A 22,710-nucleotide genomic window follows, 5' to 3' on the forward strand; every position below is an offset into this window, starting at 1 on the left:
ATTGCGGTTTCTACTGAAAATATAAACACATATGTTGAAGGGTCAAAAGCACCTGACATTACAGAAGTATCTAATAGCGAAATTGACAATTCAGAAGATTACCAGCTTCAAGAAGATTCTAGCTCGGATTCTAGTAATAAAGCTGCCAATGACTCCAGTAATAAAGACAGAAATCATAAAAAGCGGAAAGTGGCCAAAGCACAAAACAAGAGACATATAAATAAGAATTTAAGATTGAACGGACAAGATTATTTAGGATTTAGGAAACCCAGAAACCAGAAAAACACATTTCACTATGTACATAGAGAAAAAAGGCACCTGAAACCTCGTACTTGCAAACAAAAGTTAAGCAAAAAATGTTCTGAGATTTCTGAACAAAACAGAGAGAACATTTTTTCCAAATTTTGGTCACAAATGAATTGGGACCAGCGCAGGACTTTTATAGCCAATACTGTTAGTATAGGTGAGAAAAGAAAGTCTAGTGAAACGGAATTTAGGCAATCAATTACATTACACTATAACTTGGTAGTAAATAATGTTTCCGTGCCTGTATGCAAGACAATGTACTTAAATACATTATCTTTGGGGGAACGGTCTGTGAGATCTTGGACTATGAAGGCAGAAGAAGGTATTAGTTCCAATGCAGACTTAGAAGTTGCCTCAAGACCAAAACGCAAGGATATTTTTGAGGAGGATAGAAATTTTTTAAAATTATTTTTAACTGAGCTAAATAAACTTCCATCCCACTATTGTCGGAAGACTACAGATATCTTGTATCTGGAACAAATATTTCAGTCATGGATTGATGTGTCGAGAAACGGAGCAGAGAGGAAAATCATAAAGTAATTTCTCTAAATTACTTTATGACTTCTCTCTCTATGTACTATGACTTATGTCTAGGGAAAACTGGAGTGTGGAAAAAAAGTGGTGAACCAGGTCAAAACCATATGGGCAATAAACTCGTTTGAGCCATATAAATCACAGCGTCCGAATGGAATTTATCCAATACTTCTACAGAAGGGAAATGATACTGCAGGCTGGTGTTGGATGGGGTACATACCAAAAGCAGGGGCTAATAAGGATGGATTTTATACCCAAACCTGGCAAAATCGGACAGGAAACAGCTAATCGCTAAGGCCGATAAATCTGATGTCATTCGTACTGAAGAATCTCGAAAAACTGCTCGATAGGCATATTAGGGATTGTGTATTGGTTGAAAGTCTGATACATAAGGCACAGTATGGGCATCATGCAGGACTCTCTACGGAAACAGTACTGCATCATCTCAGTCAATGCACACAAGTAAGAGAGGGTGATTTTAGTTGGTAGGCAGGATAATAGACACCTGAATCTTTGGCACTGCTATCTTTAGTACTTTAAATTAAACTAAAACCCAAATTTTAAAGACTCAAAATGGAGTTAGCATGAAAAAATTTCCCCTCAGACAAATTCTGGGTACGCCACTGGTTATGCAAGGAACACTAATGTATATAAATACTAAAATAATTAACTAAAAACGCCTAAATAGGTTTTTAAAACTAAATAAGTTTTTTATAGATATATAACTTATAGAGTGTAAATTTTATGATATCGTACTTTCAAAATAAAAGTTGCAGTATCTACTATTCTGTAACTCTGTAAGTTTCAGCATGACCGGTTCAAAGTTTAAACTGATAACATTCCTATTAAATTTTGTTGTAATCTGCCAAAGTGTTGTACAAAGTAATTGATATGGCAACCCAGTTAGTATGACGTTTCGTTTGAAGCGTTTGGAAGCCGAACGTACTGTAATGCTATCTATTGATGATAAATACTACCATTGCTTCAGATGGAGCCATCTCCCTACATTACAATTTGAAGGCGGCAGTTCAAGACATAGGTAATTCTTGTTTAACGAGATTTTTCATATGTTTAGGAAAAAATGTTTAACGTTTTATTGCAAATATTTTCCACTTTTACAGTTTTATATATGTTATTAAAAATTTTTTCGGTTTCTTACCGGTAACTTTATTATAAGCCGAAACATATTATTTTTTCTTATTGGGACAAAACTGTAAATTCAAAAATTTTCAAAAAATTCATAAGTATTTCTTATAATCATGTCTTGATCATGTAAAAAATTTAACAAAATCCTATGTTTGGTTTTCCCGCTTTATACTTGGAAAAAAGTAGTTTTTTTGAGTTTTTTCAAAAACGAAAACATGAAGTTTGTTTAAAACTTGTCAAAATACTTCTAGTCATCACATATACCTTCTCAAATTTTTTCAAATTTTTTGAATTTGGGGTTTGTCTTTTGGGGGGTGCAGATCAACCTTAAGGAATTAAAAATACAAACAAAAATCCATTGAAAAAGGAGAAGTGGAGTGTAGTGCACTCTATAGTTTAACGTTATTTTTGTGAATAACTACATTTTTACCATTTTTATTTATAATAATGTTATTCTATATATAGTACTCTATTTTCGGTACTTGAACTAAAAAACAAATGTTTGAGTTTAAAATTTGACGCGTTCTTAACTAGTACCTTGTCACCTGGTATATAAGTTATTTTGCCAGTTTTGGTATAATAAATTTTTTTCTTCTGTATTTCGACTATGTTGGTGTTTCTCTGGCCTTTTTTATGGCTGCCTGTAATCTGTACCTCATTTCCATGGGATAGTCGTCGAAACTGTACAATAGTTATATCTCGTTTTGTACATTTCTCGGCAAAGGTATTGTACCCATATACTCCAACTCGTAGAAAATTTTGACAACTGTCCTAAGATACACATTTAAATCTTTATGATTGTTTTCTAAATATCCAATTGTATCTTCATGATATGCTGTGGAGTTTAGTTCCTCTATGTTCAAAATGAGCATGTTTCCTAAAAATTTTTGCCATAAACTTGTGCCTTGTTCTGCCATTATTTTTCTGGGTACTCTATACCTCAAAATAAAGTTTTCTACCCATGATTTGGCTACTGTTTTGGCTGCTTTATTCTTTATTACATATCATTCTAGGTATCTAATTATTTTATATTGTAGTGTCAATATACCGTAGTCCATCTCAAATGGGCCAACTAGATCTATAAATATTGTGTCAAACGCGCTAGTGACATGTGATTAAGGTTGTTTAGGTCATGATCGAGTGCTTATGACTTCGGCAACTGGCTCCTCTCCATATTCTCCTCTGACATATTCCTTAACATCTTTCTGCATTTTTTACTATTACTAGTTTCTTTATTATTCTTCTGTGCACACTTATATCAAGTCTCTCAGCGATGCTTGCAGTGCAGACGCTGATCGAGGGTTTTGATATGTCGAGTCTCTCAACGACGCTCGTAGTGCAGATGTTGATCGAGAATCTCGAATCAAATAAATAAGATCTTCCCCTTCGTTATACAATGTATTAATTTCTGGTGTACTGTAGCAGAATCCTTCACTTCTTTGTACTCAGCTTTATCTATTTTCACTTCTACCTTGCTCTCCGGAAATTTTAACAGTTAACAAAGTCCTTTAAATTGTCTATCTTCCTGTTTCTTAGTCTGATATGTGTTAATAAAAATCATAATAGTAGCTAGTTTAAGTATATCATCTCCAACATAATAATTTTTTGTTCCAAACCCTCTCCTTTGTTAAAATATTTTTAAATATGTCCTCCAATTATCATAAATTATTTTTTGTTCTTTAATACTTGTCCAAATGAGGAGTACACATAAAAAAACCAATATATATATATAAGTTATAGAGCGACGCCTATGGGTTTATTCAGGCCATGGACTCAGGAGTGCTGACATTGTCAAAGACATTGAACTTAGGAGTGCTGACGCTATGTTTCGTAATATTGTGAATTGTATAATTGCAAATGTACATGTTTTATTTTAACTAATATTTTATTCAGTTTAGAATCTGATTTTATTGTAATTAGTCGTTTTAGCTCTAATAAATTCTTTTTAAAAAAGGACTTTTGGCATTCCCAAATTTGAGTGGCGCAGTCAGTAGGATGGTCAAACGGGTTTAGCGAATATAAATTCGGTTCGTTTCAACGATTTATTGACCTTAATTCGGAAGTGTTATATTCCTGTGGGTGGATTGAGTAGCCCTTTATAACAGGAATCGTGTTAAGTGGACTTTTCGAGTGAATATCGAAGATACCTGCCTAGTCAAACCTTCTGAGTGAACCAGCTTACATGGAGTGGACAATTCTTCTCTGGTAAGTGCTTATGTCGTATAGAGAGCCTAAAATTCTAATAAATTCTGATTCATCAGACTCAGATTCTGACTCAAAACTCCCTATTAAAAATAATTTTTGTTCTAATTCCTCCTTAATAAATAATCGTACTTCTAATTTAAATTTTTACTTAAAAAATAAAATAAAAATGGCATTCCCAAATTTGAGTGGCGCAGTCAGTAGGATAAAATTAAATTATTATAAAGCCGGGAATAGTGGCAACACGAATTGTATAGTAGTGCCGCCACGAACCGAGCAAGTTATCAGTTTAAATGTTGAAAATATAAAAAATGGCGATGTAATTATACCATATACACAAATCGGTAAATTAGAAATTCCGGAATGCCTTACGACGGTAAAAAACAATAAGGCTATTTGCACGATTTTGAATTCTTCTGAATCTTATTTTAAATTGGATGTAACTTCCCCAATCATGGTCTTGGACAATGTCTTTTACTCAAAAAATAAAAGAAAAATGGCAATCCCACAATTAAAAAAGGAATATCTTGACATGATTCCAGATTTCCACGGAGAAAATACATTACTTCCTAGATTCGTGGAAATCTGTGAAAAATTGATTAATAAATTTTATAATACAGTTGATTCAGATGATTTTCAGAATGAATACCTTATGTCTAGCATCTTAGCAAAAGTAAAAGGTGAAGCTGCTATTAACATTTCAGCATGTGTAGTTAGGACATGGCAAGATCTTAAAGATGCCTTGCTAAATACATACGCTGATAAAAGAGATATTTATACTCTTAGTATAGAAATGTCAGAATTAAAGCAAAATAATGAAACTCCCTTTGAATTCTTCAATAAAGTCCAACATCTTTTGTATTTACAAATATCTTTAATTACTACACGTTCTAATGACCAAGAATTATTAATTTTATCAAACTATTTTAGAAATTTAGCCCTACGAGTATTATTACGTGGTCTAAAAGAACCACTTGGCACCTTCATGCGAACTAAAAACCCTAAAGATTTAAATTCTGCACTAAGTATTTTAACTAACGATTTTCAAATTTATTTAAATGAAAATAATTCTTCACAATATAGGCAAACAAAGCCAAATTTTCAAAATAATCGTAATCCAAGACCAAATCTTAACTTTCAACAAAAATTTCCCCAAACGAACAGATCCTTTACATTCAATGAACCTCGACAAAGAATTCAAGCCCCACCTATAACAAACTCCACACAATTTCAACAAACAAGACAACCATTAGCATCAACCTCTTTTTCAAATAATAACAGAAGAACTAATATTTTTACAAATAACAGAAGTAGTAATGTCTTTAAATCAAATCCAAATCAAAGATTTCAAGCCCCAACTCCAATGATTACCACTAGTCAAAATACTTTTAGACCAACAAATTTTGGAAATCAAAGACGCTTCAATAATACATTTTCAAGTCAACCACAAAATACCATAGCTGAGGAGCTACATAATATTGGCGATACCGAGGAAGTTGAATTAACTAATGAGAATCATTTTTTAGAGAACAAAGCCTCGGAAAATCCATAATTACTAAAGTTGAACTTTTAAATCTGATAAATAACGAAAGTGAATTGCCGTACATTGTATTTCCTGAGCATAATCTTAAAGTACTAATAGACACTGGGAGCACAAAATCGTTTGTAACCCCAGAAGTTGCTGAAAAATATTTTAAAAATTCAATTTTTCGTAAACCCTTTCAAATTTCAACAGCACTTGGAGCAAAACAGGAAAATTACTGTACTGAAATTCCCTTATCGAAAATTTTTAATACTAAAAATAAATTAAATTTAAGTTATTGCGTTTTTAAATTCCATGACTATTTTCACTGCTTATTAGGCCTCGATAATTTAAAAAAATTAAATGCAAAAATTGATTTGGCCAATAACGTTTTAATTACCTCACACAGTAAGATAAAATTAAATTATTATAAAGCCGGGAATAGTGTCAACACGAATTGTATAGTAGTGCCGCCACGAACCGAGCAAGTTATCAGTTTAAATGTTGAAAATATAAAAAATGGCGATGTAATTATACCATATACACAAATCGGTAAATTAGAAATTCCGGAATGCCTTACGACGGTAAAAAACAATAAGGCTATTTGCACGATTTTGAATTCTTCTGAATCTTATTTTAAATTGGATGTAACTTCCCCAATCATGGTGGAAAAGTTCGCTGAATACGAACAAATTTTAAATCCAAATTTTAATTCCATAAATGCTGAAGAATTCAAATTCGATATAGCTAAAGTTCGAACAGATCATATGAATTTTGAGGAAAGAAATTCAATATTAAAGTTAATAAAAGAATATTCCGATATCTTTCATGTCGAAGGTAATCAATTAACTTTTACTAATAAAATTAAACATACAATAAAAACAACAAACGATATACCAGTATATTCAAAATCCTATAGATATCCAGAAATTTATAGGAAGGAAGTGCAAAATCAAATCCAGAACCTGCTGGATCAAGATATTATTAGACCTTCGGATTCCCCTTGGTCCTCTCCTATATGGGTGGTCCCAAAAAAAATGGACGCCTCCAAGAAACCTAAGTTTAGAGTCGTAATAGATTATCGACGTCTTAATGCTATCACACTTGGTGATAGATACCCTTTACCTAACATTAGTGACCTATTGGATAAACTTGGACGGTGTCAATACTTTACGACACTCGACCTCGCTTCAGGGTTTCATCAAATCGAGATGGATGAACGCGACATTCAAAAAACTGCATTCAATACAGAAAATGGTCACTACGAATTTTTGCGAATGCCTTTCGGACTCCGTAACGCCCCAGCGACATTCCAACGGGTCATGGATAATATCCTAAGAGGTATACAAAATGAAAAATGTTTGGTTTATCTTGACGATATAATTATATTTAGTACAAGTCTACAGGAGCATCTAGTTAATTTAAGAGAAGTGTTTCAAAGATTAAGAGAATCAAATTTCAAAATTCAAATAGATAAATCTGAGTTTTTAAAAAAAGAAGTAGCATATTTAGGTCACATTGTAACGCCAGAAGGTGTTAAGCCGAACCCAGACAAAATAAAAGCGATAAAAAATTTTCCAATACCCAAAAATACTAAACAATTAAAAGGATTTTTAGGACTTTTAGGTTATTATAGAAAATTTATCAAAGATTTTTCTAAACTTACTAAACCACTAACTACTCGCCTGAAGAAAAATGCTGAAATCAATGTAAGTGATTCAGATTACATCCAATGTTTTGAAACTTGTAAACAACTTCTCATAAATGAACCCATATTACAGTATCCTGACTTCTCCCGTCCTTTCAATCTCACTACAGATGCTAGTAATTTTGCGCTAGGAGCCGTACTTAGTCAAGGAAAGATTGGATCCGACTTGCCAATTGCTTATGCAAGCAGAACTTTGAACAACTCAGAAATCAATTACTCAACAATTGAGAAAGAGTTACTGGCAATAGTATGGGCTGTCAAATATTTTCGCCCGTATTTATTTGGACGACGCTTTACTATTATTACTGATCATAAACCACTACAGTGGTTATTTTCATTGAAAGATCCCAACTCCAAACTAGTAAGATGGCGCTTGAAGCTAGAAGAATATGATTATGAAATCATTTATAAAAAAGGATCTTTAAATACAAATTGTGATACATTATCCAGAATAGAGCTAAACGTCAATGAAACAAAAAATTTGGAAAACACAAAAAATATTTTTGAATATATGGAAACACTTAATGAACAAGCTCAACAAGATCTTAATAATGAACCAGATACAGAATCGCTGATTGTTGAAATAGATGAAGATAATAGACAAGAAGAAAATCCTGATGACGGTGAGACGATACACACCAATGTAGAAAATCCTACCCCCGGAATTCCTATTTCCGAAAACCCTGTAAACACGGGAATTAACCAAATTTTTATCTCTGAATTTAATTTTAATCCTACTAGTCCCACTATAATCAAATTATTTGATAAAAGACAAAGAATTCTTGTGCAGTTCTCAAAAAACAATTTTGAGCGTGGTGTTATTGATTTTATTAAAGAATATACCATACCCAAAGTAAAATATCACCTTTATTTTGAAGACCCAGTATATGAGAAATTTAGCGTTGTTATCCAAAAATATTTTAAAAATTCTCAAATATCATTTATTAATTGCACTAAGAAACTTATCGATGTTCCTATAAACGAAATTAAAGAAATAATTCAAAACTATCATGAAGGCAAGCAAAATCATAGAGGTTTAGATGAAACGGATAACCGAATTAAATCATTATATTATTGGCCCAATTAACGAGCTTCTATACAAACTTATATTAATAAATGCGAAATATGCCAATTAACAAAATATGATAGGAATCCCATAAAGCCAATATTTAGCATTACTCCTACAGCAATTAAGCCATTTCAGATTTTACATTTAGATTCCATAACTCTTGAAAATACCAAATTTCTAACGATAGTCGATTCTTTCTCTAAATATGCCCAACTTTATAAACTTAATTCTGCTCAATTTATCGAAGTAGCAAACGCTTTGATTAGATTCTTTACACATCATAGTATTCCAGAACAAATCATTTCAGACAATGGTACAGAACTAAAAAATTCAGTCATTAAAGACTTATTAGCATTACACAAGGTAAAAATTCACTTTATCTCCTCCCAGCATCCAGAATCAAATGGTATAGCTGAAAGATTTCATTCAACTATTATAGAACATATCAGGTTACTAAACAATCAAAATGAGTATAAATCCGACCCAATAGAACAAAAAGTAAACTATGCATTATTAGTTTACAACAGTACTATCCACGCCGTAACAAAAATAAAACCCCATGAACTAGTCACGGGACATTTAGACATCAACTCCCCATTTAACACTGACCTAGAGCAACAATTAATTAATAATTATATTTCTAATCATAAGGATAAAATGAAATTACTATATTCTAATATTAACAAAAAACTTCAAGAAAACAAAGCAAAAGTTATAAATAAAGCAAATGAAACACGCGAGGAATTACCAAATGAAATTCCTACCGAAGTATTTGTGCGAAACAGACAAATAAAAGGAAAAACTAAAAATAAATATCAAAAAGAAAATATTAAATCCATTAATAAATTTAAGAAAACAGCAAAACTCATTAAGCGGCATAAAAATACTACCGAAAACATTCACCTTTCAAATGTAAAACGACCTAAACGGAAACCTTATATTTTTCCAGGTTCGTCACAATCGGACATACAACAGCCGAAATAAAGGATATCACCCACAACCTAGGCATTCTACCTATAAAATTAGGAACCGCAAAACTCCAAAAATCTAGTCATACATTTGTACATTTTTATAATTTAAAACCACTTGTAACTGAATATGACAACCTGAACAAGCAATTTGAGTATCTTAAAAATAACATTTCTAACAGCGAATTCTTTAGATCAGAGACGTACAACTACGTTAATATTATTCAATATATCAAAAACAGCATACAAGAAAAATTTAGCGGTCTAAATATTCATATTAATTTAACAAGAAGGAAAAGAGGCTTGATTAATGGCTTTGGTTCAATAGTAAAAGGAATCACAGGTAATTTAGACGCCGAAGATGGCGAAAAGATAAATTTAATACTAGAACATTTGAAAACTAATCAACTAAAATTAGAACATCAGATACTTAATCAATATTCTCTTAGTCAACAAATCATAGATAACTTCAATAAAAACATTCAAGATATTCAAACAAATGAAATAATCCTTAAAACAAAGATTTTTGAAATAAAAGACATTGTCGATTTTCAAACCAAATTTGAGAACGTTATTTATCTAAAAGACATGTTCAATGAACTCATTATCACATATAATTCCATACTTGATGTAATGGAAACTGTAGAAAATTCTATTACTTTTTGTAAGCTCAAAACCTTACACCCTAGTATTATCAAATCTAGTGATCTATTTCGAGAATTACAAAGAATCTCTTTATTTTACAAAACACAATTACCATTTGAATTAAAACACGAAAATATTTTAGATTTTGAATCCATTCTGGAAATCACCTGTAAAATAGAGGAAAACCAAATTCAATATTTTCTAACAATTCCTATCGATTTTGAGAACATCTTTGATCTCTACTATTTATTACCTATACCCACACAAATTGAGTCAGAATTTGCAATAATAATACCTAATACAAGATATTTGCTAAAAAATAAAAATACAATAATACCTCTCAACGACATCTGCACCCACGGTAAAATTTTCCAATGTCCAAGCCGTCTACAAAATAACCAAGAACACATATGCGAAAAGGAAATAATCTTACAAGAAAACTCCAGTAACTGTCAATATATTAAGGCAGACATCCAAGGCAATCACATCGAAATCATACCAGAGATGAACCAGTTTTTGGCAATATTTCCTATGGAGGAAAAATTAACTTTCAAATGCTCTGAAGGAATTCAAATTAAAACACTGACAGGCATCTTTCTGATCGAAAATACACAGTGTACAATCCTTTTCAGAAACCAAGAATTGTTGTTCCAAGATCGAACCTTTAAACAACCAATATTAATCACCGAGCCGAAATTAAAGTTTAAAGAGTTAAGCGTTTCACCTATGAAAATAACTTTGAAGAATTTAAAATTTGAAAAAAATCCCACAAACAGAATCACACCCATCATGGAACAAAGAGAAAATTACCACATTCCCAGCATTTGGACGATCATATTATATCTTGCCATCGTTGTAATAATCAACTACATTATCTATAAGAAAATAACGATAAGAACAAGAAAAGAAACCAAAAGAAAAGAAGACATAAGAATGTCAAACATACAGGACCCAGACGATTCCAGTTCGAAAATTCACCTCCCACAAGGAGCTTCAATCTAGGGGAAGAGGAGTTATAGAGCGACGCCTATGGGTTTATTCAGGCCATGGACTCAGGAGTGCTGACATTGTCAAAGACATTGAACTTAGGAGTGCTGACGCTATGTTTCGTAATATTGTGAATTGTATAATTGCAAATGTACATGTTTTATTTTAACTAATATTTTATTCAGTTTAGAATCTGATTTTATTGTAATTAGTCGTTTTAGCTCTAATAAATTCTTTTTAAAAAAGGACTTTTGGCATTCCCAAATTTGAGTTATATATACATATATATATATATATAAATATATATATATATATATATATATATATATATATATATATATATATATATATATATATATATATATTCGGTGCGTAAATATACAACCATGGAGGTTTTCCGACGCCCGAATAATAATTTTCCATGCGTGAAACATTGAAACTCTAAGTTAACTCAGCAAACTTCTAACGGTTGAACTTGCGATTTGTTTATCGTCATTGCAAAAGCCGAACGTAAGGAAAACTGTAGACCCTTAAAATCAAATGGTAAGTCCGTTTGAATATCATAGGTATATGCGGGATGAAGACATCTTCTTTGTATTTTTCCTTGTTGATCGTTGCCTCAATGACATAAAATTGTGAGTTCCAGACAATTCCGATGAATTTAAAAACGCTATAAGATAGTTGGCTACGTCATCTTGGCTTATAACTGCGCACCTGATTTGAACGAAAAAAACTTTCGTAGAAAAATTTCTGAATAGTCACATTAAGATCATCGATATATGTATTTTTTGCTGCCAATATTGCTTGTCGACTCAGCCAATAATGGTTATAGAACTATTGCGCTATGTCTGGAAAAACATGCTGAATAATGCATCTTAGTCAAGTCGTCGGAGGTTTCACCCTTAAAAATCAAACGAACAAGCTGAATTTTGCCGAGAATATATCAATTTTGGGACCGTAAAGATGCAAAAAACTTTACCACTTTTACACCTGGGCTTCCCCCTAAAACCCGCCTTGTAGAGGAGTAAAAACTCAAAAAAATCGATTTACCAAGAACCCGTACGTCGTAGAAAAAAATGTTTCAAATAAAAATTGTAGCTGTGATGATTTTGAACAATTTTAATTAATATTTTTTGTGTAGAATGAACAGTTCTCTCAGAAACAATGCTTGAAGCGATCGACAATTTTTAATGTCAGTTACGCGCGCGAAATCAATGTTAATAAAATTTGTATCAGCTCGACGGTAACAATTCGATATGTTTTGATCTGAGTGTCCTATCGACAAAAATAAAAATGTGTTTTAAAGGCGAAGAGTGCATCTTTCGTTTGCAATTTTTGTATTTTGCCGAAAAATTCTTGGTATTTCGAATACAACCGATTCTTGGTAAATCGATTGTATTCGGTTTTTCTCCCTCTACGAAGGCGGTTTTAGGAGAAAGCTCGAGGGTAAAAGTGGTAAACTTTTTGCGAAAAGACTTTCTTGCCTTTGATTCCAGAATGTCTTTTTTATTAACGTCACTTCCAGTATAATTTTGCCAACAAGATACCAATGCAACTAAATTACAATATAACGTCACGTCCACTTACATTTTACTGTACATGCCAGGATCCCCTCTCTGAACACTGCACTGTGAGCAACTTCAATGTTAAACGTATTCTGCCGTAAAAAGGAACGCACTTTGAAACAGATCAGATAATATGAATGCCATTATGTATTAAATTGTATTGATTTTTTATTTATTTTACATTTAGGTGTATTTTTTGTTATTTATCTATTGTTTCAAGGCTTTTAGATATTTATTAATTTAAATGCAATTAAAAGTCAATCAAATTTGAGAAATATTTCCTTGGGTTCAAGCATGTATTCATTAGATCTTTAATTCTAGTATTAAATTTATTAGAGTTTATAAAAATAGTAATAAGGAGTACATAAACCATAAATCAACCTTCATGTTCTTAGGTGCCAATTAATACAACCCAGAAATTATATTTTATTCTCCGTTTATCTACCGTCTCTATGCATCATAAGGTGAGAAGAAAAAGAATATCAATATATGAAATATAACGTTAAAACTTACCAGGTATATTGCTTTCTACAGCTATCCTTAATATTTCGTTCATTGTTTCTAATGTTAAATTTCCATCCATGATAATTAGAGGCGCTTCTTTTAAATACACTTCATTTTCTAATATCTAAAATAAATAATTATAAATTAATAATGGCATTAATGGTGAGAATGATAAAATACTCAAATTGAAAACTCAAGTTTGATTAGTCAATCTGTAACTTCGTCTGACGTGATGTAAACTGCCGATATCGTTAGTGAATTTAATGCTAGAGAACCACAAAAAGAAAATAAAAAAATTAAATTTGTTCTTGTAAAATAAATATTCATTTCGGCCCAAATCGGCTGATGTACTCTGATCAATACACCGGCAATAGTGGCGGTCTTTTGGTCTGGAATTGCGTAGACCTCGACCCACTTCGTGAAGTAATCCATTACGACCAACATATACCTGCAATCATTTTTACTTCTGAAAATGGCCCAGCAATGTCCAAAAGCCATTCTTTCAAATGGACTTACCAACATTGTATTGTCTCATAGGAGCTTTTCTTTATATTTGACAACTGTAGTTCTTCCTGTCTTTTCTCCTTTCGGTATAAAAATGTCGCAATAGCACCAAAAAATTCCCTGTTTTCCGCCTGATTTAAGGACCGACCAATAACTGCAATCATTTGGTCAAATTTGCCGTTGAAATTATCGAATGTTGTCCTCTGGCGAATTATAGACCTCACTGGTATACAGGTTCCTATTTTTGTCTCTTTTTTGATTGTCACTCGGTAAACATTGACATTAAAAAATCTTACAGGCATTTCTTTGGCAGAAGTAACCAATTCTTTTCCAATTATAATCCCTTGGCCAACGTAATCTTCATGGTTCCCTCTATAATAACAGGTATTCCTTCTTCCACAATTCCCTCCACAATTCGAATATCAGCCGCGATACTATGATTGTTTCACTTTTCGCATTCACAACCGTATCTTTTGTAACAGCAGCTTGCACAGTGCTATCATCATATGGATGAAGAAATACATCCACGTTACCAACTTTGTTGTCCACAATACAACTACCCTAGTGTTAAAATCAAATTGAAATCCATGCAGATTCATTACGTTCATTTCTAATATAACATCAATTATAGAGATTTTAGAATTTTACTCGAATTTTAGACAATTAGATTGTCTAAAATTCGAGTGCATAAAATCCTCCTCTCTAGAGTTTTGTTAAAAGATCTCAACAACTATTCACTACAATAATGCTGTGTAGTAATAAGTCTCATCCACCTTTTATTGCTCTTTTAGTGGTCGATTAACCTCAGAGTTGGGCGATATAGTCCAGACAAATAAGGTATTCGCGTGACTTTGAGCCGGACAGGTATCTGAGAATTTTTTTGAGTTTTATGGATTTCGATAATCCAAATCTCCATGTTTCCTGCAATGGGTTCGGTGTACTTACAATTAAAATCCAAAAATACACCATTTTAAGAACTTTCGTCTACCAGTTAAAAGTAAAGCAATTTTAACGAATTTGATTATAATTATTCGATAAAACACGTTGAAAGCTTTAAAATGGCGATTTATGAATGTTGATTTACTAATTTGATAAATAACAGAGCCCTGCAGTGGTACGGGCATGTACAAAGAATGCCAGAGCATAGGTGGCCGAAAAGAATATTAAACTGGGACCCGCTGGGAAGAAGACGGAGAGGAAGACCTGCTACAAGATGGAAAACATACGTCGGAAATGCTATGATAGATAGAGACCGAAGGTGACTGGGAGAATAGAGTGCTGTGGAGGACGAAAACGGCGAACTCATAATGGGAAAAGCCGAAGAAGAAGAAGAAGAATCCACAAAGTGTTAAAAATATTGCCTTTGAACGAAGTCATCTACAAAGCTTCAAAATATGGCTCCAATTCGATCAGCTTGGAGTGGTCGAGGGGAACTTTAAAATCCCTACTATAAGATCTAGCTCCAGTTCTTGTTGATGAACTTTGACATTTTTTCCTTTCGTTAATAAGTTTAATATTAAATTAACTACGTCAATTGTTTAAAGAATTTTTAAGGAAAAATCTTTTTAACGATATTTTAAGGATAGAAATATAGTTAATTACACGTTTCTTAAAATAAGTAAATAAAAATAAATAAAAAATAATGTTTTAACAATACTTATTCAAGATAGCTTGAATTTTTACATAAAACATAACAATTCATTGTACATAAATAATGTTTATATTTGCTAACAAAAAATCTTCCTAAAAATTACGTTATGTTCTTCCAAAAATTATTCAAACAATTTACGTGCTTAATTTAACGTTAAATTTAATAACAAAAGGCTAATTCGTAATATAAGCAAAGAATACATACAAAGTAAAAAAGAAACGTCAAAATTAATCAACAAGAACCAGAGATATAGTTTATAGTTCGAGTATGAAGTTCATATTAATTTTTTTGATATCGTGGATTTTTAAAAAGGTACTAACTTTGTCTCTAATTGTCGTAGGAACACTTTTTTGTTAACTTGTGAATGCCAGCTTTTCTCATATAAAAAAATAATTTTCTCTGGCCAATAGCGAAGTTATTCTTAATGTTTAGAAGCCAAAAATTATAATATTTTTGCAATTTAGGAAATAGTTTTAGCTTTTTGAAATTCGTTTGATAAAATAACTCTCTCTCTCTTGCTTATGTTACCCATAAAATCATTGCAAGTTCATATTTTTCTGATTTATATTATTGCAAAAAAAAAACAACAACAAATTGAATACCTTTTAAACTAATTGATGAATCACTCTGATTTTAATCAAAATTTTTAACACTATACGACTCACCTTTCCCAGCAATATCAAAGTTGAAGATTCATTTCTTAATAGTTATTGACCATTAAGACTTAGGTCTTTTACAGTTCTCTAAACAATAAATCAATTTTGATAAGTTTCCATTTTAGTGTTAAGTTCTGAAAAAGGTGTATTTTTGGCCTTATATTGATAATAATTTAAAAAGTCCACCGAACCCGCTACAGGGAACACAGATGTGTTGGTTAGAGAGGTTCATAAAACTTAAAAAGTTTATGTCTGTGAACTTAGCATATCCATTTTATAAGGCCGAATCTATTTCTAATTTATTATTAATTTATTGCTAATTTATTAATTATTTATTGCTAATTTATTGCCAGTTTATTGCTAATTTATTGCTAATTTATTGCTAAATTATTACTAATTCATTGCTAATTTATTTCTAAGGACAAACAGTAGGTATGCTAACTTTACCCTCATAAGGCTAGAGAGTCCATCTTGGCGGAATATTTTAATGCTAATTAATTGCTATTAATTGGTATATTAATCAATCCTCAAAAACTACCCCATTATCCCATAGCGCAAAATTCACCTCCGGAAAAATCGAGATATCGGCTAAAAACGTTAACTTTAAAAAAATGAACCGCTAGGAATTAATTGCTAATTTATTGCTTGCTATATAAACCATACTCTACTATCGGCACAGCCTACTACGTGAATTACTTTTGTCTTGCAAATAATAAATATGCAATATTTCAAAAAATAAATATAAAAAATGAGAAAAATATAAAATTGCAAATACTATCTAGACGGACAATATTTCAAAATGTATAACATGACCAAATCTTCAAAATTAAATGTAAAGCCATATAAAAATATTTTTCTGTTGATAAATATTGACAGATGAATAAATCCTGTAGTAGGAAAAGATGCAATTAAGCACTTAAAAAGTAAGAATGTAAAAGTTTATTAAGTATAAAAATGTAGACCTTGATTGACGGTATCATACGCAATCACAGTTGCGACGGAATAAGTGTTGATTTTATCATGAAAAAAAAAAACCGTAAAACATAAGGGTATTTACTTACGACGTAGATAAATTTTTAAGAATAACCTACTTAATAAATGTCTGGACTGGCTTATTTTCAAAAGTATATATATATATATATATATATATATATATATATATATATATATATATATATATATTTATATATATATATATATATATATATTTATATATATATATATATATATATATATATATATATATATATAGATATATATATATATATATATATATATATATATATATATATATATATATATATATATATATATATATATATATATAAAGGTTATTTCAAAAACAGGTAACACCGGTTCTAGGAAAGATAAAAAATTGAAAAATAATTGAGGTGTCCTTAGTAAAAATTTTTTGTGATGCCATCCATTTTCAAGATAAATGGCGTTTAAGAAAAACAAACGCCCTAGTTACAAGGTTCGTACCAAGTAATATTCAACACAACTTTTTATAGGTAGAACTATTAACCAAAATTCCAACTGAACTTAAACATTATACAATTTTACACCAAAGATACTCTTGGCAAAACTCGATTCTGTGTACCGTTTCTCAAATATTTTGATTTGAAAATTATGAAGTAATATTCGATGCTGGTATAAAGTAATGATAAAGTTATGAATTAAAAAAAAATCACAAGAAAAAAATTTAAATAAAGACTAAGAACAAAATAAAATTTAATGAAATAAGTGTTCAAAATGCCCTCCATTTTCACGAGTATACAAGTCTACCCTTTTTTCTAAAGAATCCATTAATCTTCTAAACGGTTGGGGATCAGCTATGATGTCAATAAAGTGACGTTGAGTTCTGTCTTCCAATTCTTGACGTGAATTTACCTCTGTAGCATAGACTTTTTTCTTAACATACGATCAAACTCTGTGGTCCAAAGGATTAAATTCGCCTGACCGAGGAGGCCATGAATCGGAGCTTCTATACCTCTACAAATCCATATATTTCATAAATTTCCCTATCAAAGAACGGTGGAGCTCCATCGGGCATAAAAAATCTTCGCTCGTTTCGCGTTAAATCTTCTAATATCTCGAATAAGTGATTGTTTAAAAAATCAAGGTATATATCACTATTTAAATTACCAGGTAGAATATGAAAACCTTTTAATTTGTTACCTAAAGCTGCTGCCCAAACAATAACTTTAAATGAGTGTTTGTAATGTGATACCCTTTTGACTCGTGGATTCTCATCACACCAGTATTATGGGAGTTAAACATACCTTGTCGTGTAAAGGTGGTCTAGTCCGTAAAAAGAATACATTTTAAAAAATTTGGATTGAGGGCTATCCTCTCTTGTAATGTTTCACAAAAATCCACTTTAACCGGTAGATAGTCTGGCAAGAGCTCTTGGTCTGTAATGATAAAGATGTCACTGCTGCTTTTTTAAGTATTCGCCAAGTACTTGAAGAAGACGTATTAATTGTTCTTGTTGTTTTTGGTCTACCAGAATTTATTTTATTTGATCTTATAATCCCAGTTTCACTTTGTCTAAAATGTCTCTTTACTTGGTAAGTTTCTTTTAGAACACTTTTTTGCATAACGCGTAAAAGCTGCACTAGCGTTTCCTAAACACTGGCTTAAGGTTAATTATATGTCAGTGTATTCAAAATTTAAGTACCTACATTTTGATTCACAATATCTAATTTTACAAATAATAAAGGATAGTTTCAAAGTTACATTATTGTTGACTTATCATTATAACAATCAATAAATGTCAGTTTCAAATGTCAAAATTAGGGAAAATCCAGAAAATCGAGATATACCTATTAGAGCTTCATCATTACATTATACCAGCATCGGTTACTACTTCATAATTTTCAAATCAAAATATTCCAAAAACGGTACACAAGGTACAAACAGTATTAAGAATGACTTTTTAGTGTAAAATTGTATAATGTTTAAGTTCACTAGGAATTTTGATTAATAATTTTACTCATAAAAAAGTTGAGCCAAGATGAATGTGTGCAGGCAATTACTTTAGCTGATTTAGGGTTAAGTTATCGTAAAATAATTTTGGGGTTAGGAGTATGTCATACTACAATATCACGAGTTATTCAATGTTTTCTACAAACAAACGACCATACGAGACATCGTGGACAAGACTCACAACACTAAGCCAACATCAGTTTATCACGCTTCGTGCTATAAGAGAACGTTTTGTCACAATAAGACATTTACAAATACAAGTGGAAGATGTTCATAATATTCAAATTAGTAGAAACACTATACAAAGGCTTCTCGCTGAAAAGATTTGCACATAAGGATACCAGTCAGACCACCAGCTTTAAACTTAAATCATCGTAGAAGTAGATTACAATTTGTCAGAGAGCACTTTGACTGGAATGTTGATGGTGGGAGCACATGTTCACAGATAATTTGAGGTATTGCTTGTATAGTTCAGATAGACGTGTGAGAGTTATTCGACGGCCAAGAGAACGCTATGCACAGTACAACATACGACCTTTTACTTTATTTAATCTAGGATCTGTAATGGTTTGGGGAGGAATATCTCTTACAGCGCGAACGGATATTGTTGCTTTACGAAGAGGTTCCTTAACAAGTGAATAATATATTAGACATTTTATCTAACCGTGTAGTTTCATTTGCTCCTTATATAGGAAATAAGTTTCTTTTAATGCATGATAATGTTTAACAGATGTTCAACACATGTTCATGTGTATTCTGTGATTACTTGGACGAGGTTGGAATACAAACCATGAACCAGCCACCCTGCAGCCCTGATCTAATTTTTGGGATATTATTGATCGCCAACTCAGAAGCCGACAACCACCACCTATCTCTCTTGACGACATAGAAGTTATGGTGAGACGATTGATCAAGACCAAACACTAAACTTTATTTTAAGTATACCTCGTCGCTGTGAAGAAGTAATTAGAAGTAGAGGCGAAAATACTCGTTTGTGTTTACAAGTATGTTTGGGAAAGGGAATTGTGTGTGTGTGTGTGTGTGTGTGTGTGTGTGTGTGTGTGTGTGTGTGTGTGTGTGTGTGTGTGTGTGTGTGTGTGTGTGTGTGTGTGTGTGTGTGTGTGTGTGTGTGTGTGTGTGTGTGTGTGTGTGTGTGTGTGTGTGTGTGTGTGTGTGTACGGAGAAATTTGGCTATGTAATAATAATAAATGTAATATACATATTTCTAAATAGTATGTACTAGTGCGTTTCAATTGTATTTTAGTGACTACCTCAAAATTTTTCAAGCTATTTATGCTAAATATTTATTTTTGTTTTCCTGAGAAAATCAATTAAAAGATCTTACAGTGATTTGTTGAATGAGGCAATTAAACATGATATATTAACTGGACCCGAAATGTGTAGTTTGTACAATTTGGATAATAACTCTTTGGATGATCCCATGTGTGTAGTACATTCGAAAAATATGTGATTTAAGTCTCCCTCTGAAGTGTTGCTATACTCACAAAAAGGGCTTTGAAATACTCATATTTTAAATAGATGGGCTGGAAAGCAACCGTGATGAATTTTAATTCTAGTAATAGTGAAAGCATATATGTAATTTGAAAGGAGAAAAGGTTAGGTAAGGAATGTTATTGGGCAGAGTTGGATGAATTAAATAATAGTGACTGTAATGAGCATTTATTACTTTTATATAAAGTTTCCTATTTATTCCTGCCATCCTTCTTTATAGGAGAGGGAATTGATTATTTACGTGAAGTTTTCTTAGGCTTTTTCTATATTAAATGTCAATCAAGTATATGTAAGTAGGGTTTTTGCTTTAAATATCAATAAAAGCTTGTTACATTTAAAGTTCTGTATAACCTTTTGATAATAGAGATATCAAGATAATTTTTTTACGAAAAGGTTGAAAAAGGATAAAGCTATCTCAAAATACAAGTAAGATGTAGCGTTGGTTCTAATAAATTCCACAGGGTGTTGTAAAATAAGATGAAAAACACAACTTACACCTCATAGACGGCTAAAACGTTGATGTTTCTCAGAAAAAATTAATAAGCGATTTATTAGAAATAGACCTATAATATGGGAAAAAAATTATCAAATTCCAATCAACTTTTTACAAGAAAAATAGCTTCAAACTTAGGGTACATTTAAGGTGGTGGGTTAATTTTGGGAAGTAGTGTATATACATTCGGGTGCAAAAAATTCTATCCATGCCTATTTAATAGCGAAGAAGACATATTTTTGAAGATGCCATTTATAGATCGAGCATATTTCTAAGTAGAAACATTAGATGTAAATAGGAAACAAAATTTATGTGAAAAAATGATTTATTTATAAAAACATGGCATTATTCGAAAATTGAAAAAATGAAAAGTAGCTTTGTTGATAAAAAACTGTTATAATAAAATAATGTATATGTCATTTATTAATAATACTTAATAGTAGTTCCTCCTTGAGTCCTTGTAATAGCACGTATACGTCTTGGAATTGTAATAATTAAATTTTAAACATGAAGTTAACCCAATTCGTTTCATATTGTCGAAAGAGCCGTGCTAAGCTCAGGCAAGTTGTTTGGGGTAGCTCAACTTAAATTCGTCGGGGTAGAGGCTCACCAATTTATAAGTACAATCCCAACGTTTTCTAAGTATTTATTGACGATTCTAACACGCCCATAAAAATAAAATTAGGTCCTACGAATGGTGCGAAAGATACCTAATGCTAATCTAAACTAATTATTATATACCTTGCTCCTGTCATAAAATCTCAATTCACAAGAATTAAATTAGTACGGACATCGTAACTTATACAAGCTCAAACCATAACTAAGCCTCCTCGATAGCTTATTCTGTCGACAATATTGCATTGGCAATCGTTCTCCTTGTCTTCTCCAGATTCTATCGCGACCGTCTGTCGACCTCAAACAATATCGGTACTTATTTCAGAACAAAACATTACTACAATCTGCGTAATTGTAATTTATTTTCGGGTACCCTAGCAAAAGCAATTCGAGCTCTGCAGTATTCCACGGATAGCTGAGGACATAGAGCTGCTCTTATGGATAATAAATATGCTGGATAAATTCGTTGACGAACTGCCTACCTTCTTACATCCACATTTTGGATTTCATTCGGGCGACTTGACAGCACAATTGAAGTTAGACGTCTATTTCTTAAACACGAACAAACCAAAAATCGATCATCGCATCCTACAGCCTAATCCCGACCTTTTACTGTAGCTGTCGTTTTGATTGAATCGCATCAAAGCATTACTGATAAGTGATCAGTGCAGTAGTGTCTGGGGACTCAGGAGACTAAGACCTCAGAAGCCCTTAAGAAGACATCGAAGAGGATGTCGAAAGCTCGGCGCAATGATAATCAACGCGGTTCAACCCGGAAGACTGGTGAATTTAATATTAATTCTGGTAATAGCATTAATCTTAGCTCTAGGTTTAACTGTACTAACCACGAAAACCTGTCGGAACATATATATATATATATATATATATATATATATATATATATATATATATATATATATATATATTGTGACAATTGGGGTTTATAGAAAATAATTTATAAGTTATATACTACATAATATTAGATATAAAAAAGTATTTGATTATTTTAAGAAGTTATATATTAGAGAATTTAATAAAAATATATTTATGTGAGGGCATTTTTAATAAATTAGCATATAATAATTGTAAAAAGTTGTATTTTAGTAATTTTAATGTTGTAAATAGATTTAAGTGA

The 22,710-nt window shown here is 31.6% G+C and overlaps 1 protein-coding gene across 1 annotated transcript in view; it reads right to left on the minus strand.

Moving 5' to 3' along the window:
* LOC140447677 (uncharacterized) overlaps positions 1–22,710 on the minus strand; it is a 665,708-nt gene that overhangs the window by 74,582 nt on the left and 568,416 nt on the right. Inside the window, exon 3 of the mRNA XM_072540472.1 lies at positions 13,166–13,280. Coding sequence (XP_072396573.1) covers positions 13,166–13,280 — 115 coding nt within the window. The remainder of the gene's footprint in view (positions 1–13,165; positions 13,281–22,710) is intronic.

Source organism: Diabrotica undecimpunctata, chromosome 8 (genome assembly GCF_040954645.1).
Source record: "Diabrotica undecimpunctata isolate CICGRU chromosome 8, icDiaUnde3, whole genome shotgun sequence".
Lineage (NCBI taxonomy): Eukaryota > Metazoa > Arthropoda > Insecta > Coleoptera > Chrysomelidae > Diabrotica > Diabrotica undecimpunctata.